The sequence below is a fragment of the Mustela lutreola genome, chromosome 3 (assembly GCF_030435805.1).
Source record: "Mustela lutreola isolate mMusLut2 chromosome 3, mMusLut2.pri, whole genome shotgun sequence".
In the NCBI taxonomy this organism is placed as follows: domain Eukaryota; kingdom Metazoa; phylum Chordata; class Mammalia; order Carnivora; family Mustelidae; genus Mustela; species Mustela lutreola.
Genome location: NC_081292.1, coordinates 22176577 through 22187131, shown reverse-complemented (window position 1 = coordinate 22187131; position 10555 = coordinate 22176577). Strand labels below are relative to the sequence as shown.

The 10555-nt window shown below is 41.3% G+C and overlaps 1 protein-coding gene across 1 annotated transcript; it reads right to left on the bottom strand.

The window, feature by feature from the left end:
* Positions 1-3507: 3507 nt before the first annotated feature.
* On the bottom strand, positions 3508-4787 carry LOC131826472 (ADP-ribosylation factor-like protein 5A). The gene has a single exon (XM_059165735.1). It carries the CDS (start codon positions 4735-4737, stop codon positions 4198-4200), a length of 540 nt encoding a protein of 179 aa, XP_059021718.1. The 5' UTR covers positions 4738-4787; the 3' UTR covers positions 3508-4197.
* Between the last annotated feature and the right edge of the window lie 5768 nt (positions 4788-10555).

The window sequence follows — 10555 nt, the reverse complement described above, 5'->3', positions numbered from 1 at the left end:
CCGTACGAGGTATAAGTGGGATGCAGTCGCCACGGAAGCCAGTGCTTTGCCCGCTCCCCAATTAAGGCATGGTGATTGGACCTTGGTATCTTTTATCAGGGGTGGGGCATAAAGTCAGGTGAGGCACTTTCCCTGCTTGAGGGAACTCTCTTTGTGGAGGGAAATTCTGGAAGAGGACAGTTATGGGTCCCTAACAACCAACACGGCTCCAGGGCTGGAAGTTTGTGTACTTTGATCCCACTCCCTCGCCTGCCGTGATCTAGCTGTTTGAATATGACCGAGTCACATAAATATGCTGAGCCCATAAAACAGGAGCATGAGATGGTTCCTTTAAGGTTCCATTCCTTTTAGCTTCCTTTTTTTTTTTTTTTTTTTTTTTAAGATTTATTTATTTATTTAACAGAGAGAGAGAGAGAGAGAGATCACAAGTAGATGGAGAGGCAGGCAGAGAGAGAGAGAGAGGGAAGCAGGCTCCCTGCTGAGCAGAGAGCCTGATGCGGGACTCGATCCCAGGACCCTGAGATCATGACCTGAGCCGAAGGCAGTGGCTTAACCCACTGAGCCGCTCAGGCGCCCCACCTTTTAGCTTCCTTTAAGACTGAATGTGAAACAAGCATCTGGGAGAGGAGGGGTTACAAAATAAATGCACAGTGTTACCACCATAGAGACCCCGAGGTGGAGCTAGGCTTTGGGATGAAGCTCTATTTAGGTGGGATAGACTTTGGGAAATTCTTCTTACCGGAGGTTAAAGGGACCAGACGTTAGTGAAAAGAGCTAATGAGGAGCTGTCAGAAGTGTAAACAGAAGAACTGAGAAGTTCTAACCATAAAACGTCTCACAAACTGGCCTCCAGCTGACTTTATGTGTTCTGGACTGGATGCGGATTCAGGACATGACACCCATATCATCATTCCGACCGGAGGCCGGTTACTGCACCATGAAACTCAGCAATCAGCCCACACATGTTTCTTGCCCTTTGCATGCACACCGCCCCCCCCCCCCCCACATGCCTGTGCTTTGTTTGCTCTTGTTTTGTGCTCTACATCTTTAGAGTCCATTCTTTCGTGGTCAAGTTCCTTTGAAGGTGGTAAATATACTTGGTTCATCTCTGTCTCCTTTTAAGAAAGCTGCTTTTCCTAATGTGGGTTCAATGGGACACTAATGGGCATTATAAAAAAAAAAAAGTAGGGGTCCCATATCAACCAGTTTGTGAAACAAGAAGGGAATGTATGTTATAGGATTTCCTCGCAGAACATTCTTCCCGGCGGTACCTCTCTGAAGGTTACTGTTTCTTGGGACACACTCTGGGACACATGCCTCAAGTGGGATAACCTGTATTAAGTAGGAAGTCTTAGATGCAGAAGATAACGTTAAGCCTCCTTCCTGTCTTCAAATGGTCTTACTTGGTATTATGTGCTACTTCACTGGTCTCCTAGAAACTGATACATTTGGGGCAGCCGTGGGGTCATTTATCGAATCCGTGTGCAGAAGTATTTGTTTAACAGGTCAGCTTCAGGTCCAAGTGATGGTTGTGTAATGATTCGGGAGAAGAGGAAGGAGAAATCACAACGAATGCACTTAAATAAAAAGCCCCAAGAGCAGACATTAACAAGAGAAGGGAGATAATATTGGGAGTAGAGACCATGTTCAATTAGGTAAACTAATCCTGGAGAAACCACACAAGGCTGTCTGTCCAGCCCAGGCAGAAGAAATCTGGGATACTGAAGGAAAAAAAAAAAGGGACAGGTACCCAGTAAATAGACTGGAGAATAAGAATCTAGGAAACTGATCTAGTCTAATGTACCTCAGCAAATACTCATTGAATGAACAGATACCAACATCAAATGGAAATTGATACTTAACGAAAGGCTTTTTGAATGAGGGGGTTTTTACACATGCTTTCTTCTGAAGATCAGACATGGAGTGTGGGTGGGCTGGGCTCTGCAGATGGGGTAGGGGGGAGCAGCTTACCTCAATGGAGTGGGGGAAGGGAGAAGCAGGGACCAAGGGGAGGTTCTCAGCCGAATGTCAAGGCAGAAGTAGCTGCATATGAATGACTCTCTCAAATTTCTTGTTTCTCCCATTAAAATGTGCCTCAGCAGCTGCCAGTTTAGTTTCTACTTCGAGTTGCCTATTTTGTCACTGGAAATAGCTCTATCCATCATTTTAATAGGAATATCTGTAGATAGGACAAGTTTCACATATATTTACATGGAAAGTTTGCAACCAACAGAAAGATTGCTCTGATGAGTATACAAGGCAAGAGATTAAAATGTATCAATACACTTCACGTTGAGCAGAAAATATTTGTCTCATTTTCTTTCTGAGAATGGATGCTTAAGACAGTATGAAAAATGCCTTTTCTTTTTTCTCCATTCGTTCTGAAGTTTCAAAGTTCATTGTTACAATGATACTCCCATCCAAACAGATTTTTTTTTTAAAGCTTAGTAATTTAGAATTTACTTTTGTAAAAGCAAGTTGACAAATATTAAAATGTTATACCTGCATTATGAACATTGTAATATAACACACAACACATCCACTGTTAAACACTGATCTCTCATGCCTGACTTGGATTTAGATATTGAGTATATTATATATTACAGAAAGAAACTTTCCAAGTTTTGTCAATGCTTGTGGTATAAATACTATGATTCCTCATCAACATCTGCATGAAATCTAAAAGGCTGGTATTAAACGTAGTTACTTCTTTTCTTCAATATTCTACAACATGCCAGTTTGGATCAGCCTTCAGATTTTCAGGGCATGAAACATATACAAAGAGAGCACCCAAAAATACGTTTGAACACATTTAGGATACAACAGAAATTACAACAGAAATACCTTCAACCATCATATTTTTTCATTTTCAGTGAAAAAAAAAATATCCTAAGCAAACATATTTGGGGCCAAGTCACTTCTCTGTAAAAATGTGTATCATGTTGTTCAACTTTTAAACCCAATTCTTAAAAGCATAAAAGTTTATATTTTATAATTGTCAATGCATTCATGTGGTGTTAGGAAGATAAAAAGAAACATGTAGAAACAAAAATCTCAAACTATCCTAATTCCTAAAATGAGAAATTTTCAAATTAAGAAATAACTTTCTTGCTTAGAAAATAAGCTTTACTTTTCATCTCAAACTCACTTTAAATGCTTGACATATAATTCAATACTTAAGAAGACTATAGGTAAACTATTTGATTAATATTTATAGAGTGATACTTCTCTGGGCAGACATTTTACACAACAGCTTCCCATTAACGTTGGGAAAAAAAAAATCACTTGATAATTTTAATCACAATTAATGATTGACTGATTAACGAATTAACAATTTTCTCAGAAATTTAGATGGCACAGATCCAATAAAGGAACCAATCTGATAATTGCTCAATGTGTAATTCTGTCCATTCATAATATTAAGCCAAAAATTTGCAGATACTCCACTCAGCTGGATTACATGCTTTCATGTATATAATCTGATCAACAAAAAATAGGTACACACTGTTGAGCTTTCTCCTTTTCTTTCTTTTCTTTTTTTAAGAGCAGCCCAATGATTCTGGGGGTTGGTTAGTACAATACAGAGAATACAAGAGGAAAGCACAAAATGGCACTGAACAGCGATGCCAGTACTCATGTCATTATGGTCATTAACTAAGGATATTATTACTTTTTTCGTTCTTTGCTTTTCTTTAGAACATAAAGCCATAAACTTGAGTTTGAGGTATATACACAATACACACAACCTTATGCAAAATACTTCTCATAATTAACATTACATTTTCAAGTATTGGAAACTTGAGTATCTGTGTTGATTTGTATTTTGACTTAATGGAACACGAAGAGAATACACATTCAACGAGGGAGGGTTATACTGATAATAAAGCTCTTAAAGTGAAAAATGTCTTCTTCTCCCTTTGTACTTACCACAGGCTACACAATGTCCTGAGAGGATTCATTATGAGAAAAATGGCAATCACAGCTTTAAAGACCTTGCTTTGGAAGGAACTAATGAGAAAGCAGGTTGGAAAGTGAGACTTCATCTTTGTTTTCAAATAAGTGGTCTTAATTTTTCTTCTGATAGAAAAAGTTTAAATCAGTTTATTATAAATATATCTAAACCATTAATTTTTGCAGCTTTCAGGTAAAGTCCAGCACTTCGTTTATACAAAGTCTATGAGGAGAGGTCAGTAGAGATCATCTAATCTTAAGTCGTGACATCATCCATTCAAGTCCTTGGCATAATCCCTCGCCAGTAAGAGCACAGCATGCCTGGATATGCCACTGGTGATCTTTAATAGAAGTTAGTTTCAAAAACTGGGAGATTTCTGCTACAGTCATGCATTCTTTAACATCTTGTTTATTAGCAAAAATCAGCAATCCAGCTTTCTGTAGGTCCTCATGGGCTAACATTTTATAGAGTTCTTCTCTAGTTACAGAAATCCTTTCTCTGTCGGTACTGTCCACAACAACTATTACAAACTCTGTGTTAGTATAGTATGTGTTCCAAGAAGACCGAAGAGATTCTTGGCCACCAATATCCCACATTAGAAAACGTGTATTATTAATCACTATTTCTTCTACGTTACTTCCTATTATGGGTGATGTATGTACAACTTCATTCATAGAAAATTGGTAAAGGATGGTAGTCTTCCCTGCCTCATCCAGCCCAACAATGATAACTTTGTGCTCCTGGTGATTGAAGAGTCTCCCTATCCTGGTGAAGAGAATTCCCATTCTTGGGCAGCGGACCCCCCTCCAGCCCCCCGGGCCGCCTGGCCTCCCCGGGCTCAGGCTGCAGGGGCGGCAGCAGACGCGCCGGGGCCTCGGCCTCTGCTACTGCTGCTGCTCCCGCGCTGGCCGCCAGTTCGCTTCCCGGGAACCGGAGGGAGGCCGAAGCCCAGGCCGCCCTGCCGCGTGCGAGGCCCCGCGGCCGCCGCCGCCGAGACACTCGCCTGGCTCGCGGACACCGCCGCCGCGTTGTCTGCGACGAGCCTCGCGGGTCACCGTCCTCCCCCAGCTCCTCTCGGGCGGCTGCGGCGGCGGCCCCAAACAGATTTTAAGGACATGTTTCTAATCTATGCTAGGTCATACTCTTCAAGCATGTTCGTGATAGGATAACTAATAAAATCAGGGGAAAACAGTAAGGTCGAATGTACGGTCATATGGTAAAGAGAATCAGAGTGCCTGGGTTTATACTCTGGCTGTGATACAAATAAACTGAGAGAACAAGGATAAGAAACGTCACTTTCGATGTCTCAAACATTCAGTTTTATTAAGTTATTTACTGTAGTCTTTAGCTGTGGTAAAATGAAGGTAGTAATGATATCTCTCTTACAGGGTTGTTTAGAGATTAAATTAGTTAATACACAAAAAGCACTTAGAAGTGCTTTCTGGTGGGGCGCCTGGATGGCTCAGTGGGTTAAAGTCTCTGCCTTTGGCTCAGGTCATGATCCCAGGATCCTGGGATCGAGCCCTGCATCGGGCTCTCTGCTCAGCGGGGGGCCTGCTTCCTCCTCTCTCTGCCTGCCTGTCTGCCTACTTGTGATCTCTGTCTCTGTCAGATAAATAAATAAAATTTAAAAAAAGAAAGAAAGAACAAGATCTCGGGGCACCTGGGTGGCTCAGTGGGTTAAGCCTCTGGGCCTGGGTCATGATCTCAGGGTCCTGGGATCAAGCCCCGCAGCTCAGCAGGGAGCCTGCTTCCCTCTCTCTTTCTCTACCTGACTCTCTGCCTACTTGTGACCTCTCTCTCTCCATCAAATAAATAAAAATCTTAAAAAACGAAACAAAACAAAGAAAGAACGAGATCTTGCCCTTTGCAACAACATGAGTGTATCTAGAGAGTATAATGTGAAGTGAGAGAAGAGAAAGACAAATACCATATATAATTTCCCTCATAGGTGGAATTTAAGAAAAAAACAAAAGAACAAAGAAAAAAGGAGGCAAAAGAACAAACCAGACTCTTAATCACAGACAACAAACTGATGGTTACCCGAGGGGAGATGGGGGGGCATGGGTGTAATAGGTGAGGGGGATTAAGACTGCACTTATCATGATGAGCACTGAGGAATGTACAGAATTGCTGAATCACTATACTGTACACCTGAAACTAATGTAATACCGTGTGTTCATTATAGTTGAATAAAAAAAATCTAGCATGAAAGCTTTCCTCATCCCTCCACTTAATTTTTGTTTCCTCAAAGGATTTCCTTTCTTATTTTTCATGTTCATGGTTCTTTCATTTAATAAAAATATTTACTAAACAACTATTCTGTGCCTGCCATGGTTTTAGACCCCAGGGAAGCAAGGCATCAGTTGGTGCCAACTTGAACTGAGACTACAGTGAAGAGGACGGGACAAGGTTCTCCTACGGTGGAACTGACATCGAGTTCAGGGAGGCTGAGAGGGAGTAAGGAAATAGACAAATATGAACATTTCAGGAATACTTGTGGAGAAAATAAAGCAACATGACACATGAGTGACTGAGTAACAGAGAGAAGTCTAAACCTGATGGCTTCCCCAGGGAAGACTTTGCTAAGACGATTCTTGGTTGGGTGAAGGCCCACAGAAAAGAGGAGGTGTCTTGTCTTGTTTTTTTTTTTTTTTTTTTTTTTTTTTTTAATGAATCCATTTTGGACTATGGCTTCCCACCCATCAGAGAAGTTATCTAGACCAGCACTGCCCAATAGAGATAAAATGTGAGCCAGTTACACAATTATAAGGTTTCTGATAGCCATATTTTATTTTTTTTATTTAAAAGAATTTTTTAAGATTTTATTTATTTGTTTGACAGGCAAAGATCACAAGTAGGCAGAGAGGCAGGCAGAGAGAGAGAGAGGGGGAAGCAGCCCCCCTGCTCCACCCTGCAAGCAGAGAGCCCGATGCGGGGCTCAATCTCAGGACCCTGAGACCAAGACCTGAGCCAAAGGCAGAGGCTTTAACCCACTGAGCCACCCGGGTGCCCTGGTAGCCATATTTTTAAAAAATTAAAAGAATTAGATGAAATTAGTTTTAATTATGTATTTTAGCCATTTTGCAACACATAATTAATAATATGAAAAAATACTGAGATACTTTATATTCCTGTTTTTCATACCAAGTTTTGAAAATCCTTGGTCTGTTTGACACTTCTAGCCCATCTCAGTTTGGACTCATTGCTTTTCAAGTACTCGGCAGCCACAGTGGCTAGCAGCCACTGTCCTGGACAGCAGGGTCTACACCACAGGTTCATGAATCGTGGCCCTTGGGCCAAATCTAGAAACCCGCTTGTATTTTGTTTATCTATTTTATGGCTTACCGGTTAAGTATCGTTTTTACATTTTAACATGGTTAAGCTTTAAACAGTCACATAAGCACCTACATATTAGCACTGGCTTTGTTTTAGAATATTTCTTTTCCAGTCCTTTAAGAAAAAGTTTTCAAACCCTTATTTTAGACAATTAACAACAATGACCATAAAGACTCTAAGGCCCCAGAAAACAGGACCCATTTTTCTCCATTTTCTTTCCCCAATAATCAGCACAATACCTGGACATAGTTGAAATCCAAAAAATTCTTTTAATATCAAATTGCTTTATATACAAATGCTCTATATTGGATAGATGGAAAAAATGCTAATGCCTATGAAATGACTGCAGGGTGAATAAAGGAGCTGAGGTCCCAGAGGTGGGTCTAGTACAGGTCTTCAAAGGACGTCCAGAAGATTTCCGGTCTTACTCAGAAGGCTAAGATCTCAAGTACTCACAGGGGCAGGCAGATGAGAAGAGGCACAGACCGGGCACAAGATGATAAAAAGGCAACAGCCAATCCGCTTTAGCCCAAGGAATGTTAAATGTGGGATTCAAACATCAGAACGGGGCGGGGGTGGAGGGAAGAAGGTTGGAACGAAGAGCATTGAATGTCCCTCCTATAAACGAGAGAGCCCTGCTGGATTGTAGGGTTAACAGAAGGAGCTGGTTTCCTTTATTCTCACAAAAAAACAGAAACATTATCTTTCCAGCTAACTTGAAAAATTCATAAAGTGCTTCCAGGTGACTTTGGGTTTTTCCTTGTAATAGGACTGCCAGTCTGGTCCAACTGCTGGTATATTTAAAAAATGTTCGCCTTTCATTTTCCATCCACACTTGGCATCAGGTAAAAGTACAACTATGAGTAAAATTTGCAATTATCTAATAACACATGCACAAAGTCTTTACACATGGTTAGACGCCCTGTACTCATGTTTTAAAAATAACCAGTTGCTCTGCTTTGGGTAGATACTGTTCATTCAAAAAGACTGCTTAACTTTTTGAAGAGAAGGACCTGTACATCCTGCCTTTTCCCTTCATAGTCTGCAAAGACAAAAGACGTTTTTAAATTTAATTTTTAAAATGTCTTTCCTTTTTAAATTTTGAGATAGTATTTTTACACATTTTAAATTCTGATAGATTTGATTTTTTTCTTTTGGCGTTTTTAGCTAATTCTTGGATCTCCTATAAATCAAAAGCTTTCTGACTTTGAAATATGTTTACCTACCACGGTCTTGTCTTCAAGGTTATTTTTTTTTTTAAGATTTTATTTTATTTGTGAGAGAGAGAGGAGCGCACAGGCAGACAGAGTGGCAGAGGGAGAAGCAGGCTCCCTGCAGAGCAAGGAGCCCGATGTGGGACTCGATCCCAGGACGCTGGGATCATGACCTGAACCGAAGGCAGCCGCTTAACCAACTGAGCCACCCAGGCGTCCCTTCAAGGTTATTTTTTAATAGCAAGTTTTCCATGATCTCTTTCTTATCCAAATGAGATATAATTTCCTCCTCAGATCATTCATTGCTCTTAACCTGCACTTTCCTTATGGCAATCACGTTTGCCATCATGTGACATAATCTTCACGGTGCATGCATTATCCCCATGGCAGCCCATGACCTCTCCAAGGGAAGGACCCATGGGTGTGTGTGCAATTTCATTGCCCCAAATGCATGGAGTAAGCATATGCTGACAGCCTTGCACATTTTGCTGAGAGCCCACACAAGAGACTCCTCTTGTAGAATGGCTTGTTCTGGCACCCCACAGAGGTAGGGAGCAAGACTCCACACCCACTATGGTACCCCCCCCCCCCCCCACACCCCAGCAAACCCTTGCCATTCACTGCTCTTAAACTCAGTCAAGGGAACACAGAATTTCAATCTTCCTCCCCAAAGCCTAAAGAAGTTAGGTATTCATTCTTTGGTACTTAGCTTAGGCAGGAAAGTGATTTGACTTAATATGAAATTTAGGAAGTTTAGAAAATAATTTAGGGGGCACCTGGCTGTCTCAGTCAGTAAAGCAAGTGATTCTTCGACTTTGGGTCAGGGGTTCAAGCCTCCATTGGGCTCAGAGTCTACTTCAAAAAATAATAATTTGGGCTAACCAGATAAAGAATTGTGTGCAGGCTTTACTAACGTTTGCTCCCTGGGATGTTAGTTCCATGAATTGTTAATAGGTTCAGTTGCAAAGGGGGAGAGGGCTCATCAGTCAGTAAGTCTGAGAAATGCTGGAATAAACAAGACTGGTCTGTATTTATTTGACTGCAGAACCTCTCAGAATTTTTATGTATTTGCAAGTCTTTTGGAAGAGACGAGAGTAGTCAGCATTTCCAAATATATTTCTAAAATCACAAAAATAGATTTCTCAATGAAGTTCTTAGATGACTAGCGTTCCTCAGGATACATATTACGGAGATCATATCCTATTGAAATTAATCATATAATAAAATATATTTCAAGTGAGTGAATGAATTGATTGGTGAGTTAGGGCCAGTGACATCACTATTCTCTCTCCAGACAGCCAGAGGGAATGGGCAGCAGAAGCCCACAGACCTGCTTCCATTCCACTACGCATTCTCGTGGCCCATACTTTTCTTTGATTCAGGGCTGTTGACCCAATCTCTCTAGGGCAGAAAATCAAGCTGCCTTTTCACGTGAACCAAGGCTCTTGAAGTCTGAGTAATAAGGCTTTCATAGCAACTGGTACCTGCCTAAACTTCTGGTGGCCTTGGAAAGTAATCCCACCTCAGGGGAAGATGTTACAATGCTGAATGCCAGATCGATACTCTTCTTGGGAGAAGAAACGGTGGCGAATGTCCCGGAGTTTAAGGTTCCAGAGACAGCACAAGGCTGTCGGCAGCTTCTGAGCTTTCAGAATGTCCCCTGGCATGAAGCACTGAGAACATTTCTTGCCTTCTCAGGGTTACAGCACACTTGTTCACAGTATGGAGTTACACTTGAGGAGGTAGGGAGGCAAGGCCGAAGGCAGGCACAGAGGGCACCAGGAGAGAGAACGGTGTCTCCTTCACCAGAAGAACAAAGTGTTCGCTCAGTGAATCTTGTTGATTGCATCTCCTAGCTGACTTCTGTGCGCTTCAGTTATTATTAACTTCCATATATTTTACTGGGATTAGTGACTTGTCAGCATTTTTGGAACTTAGTACTAAGCATTCGATATAATAACACTATTTATCTTCCACATGGGCACATTTTAGGGTGATGGATAAAGATAAGTCAAAAGCACCCACACAATTTCAACAAACTTCCATTTGT

What these genes read in the sequence shown, in the direction of transcription:
- LOC131826472 (XM_059165735.1), bottom strand. Translation starts at nt 4,737, where the DNA reads ATGGGAATTCTCTTCACCAGGATAGGGAGACTCTTCAATCACCAGGAG.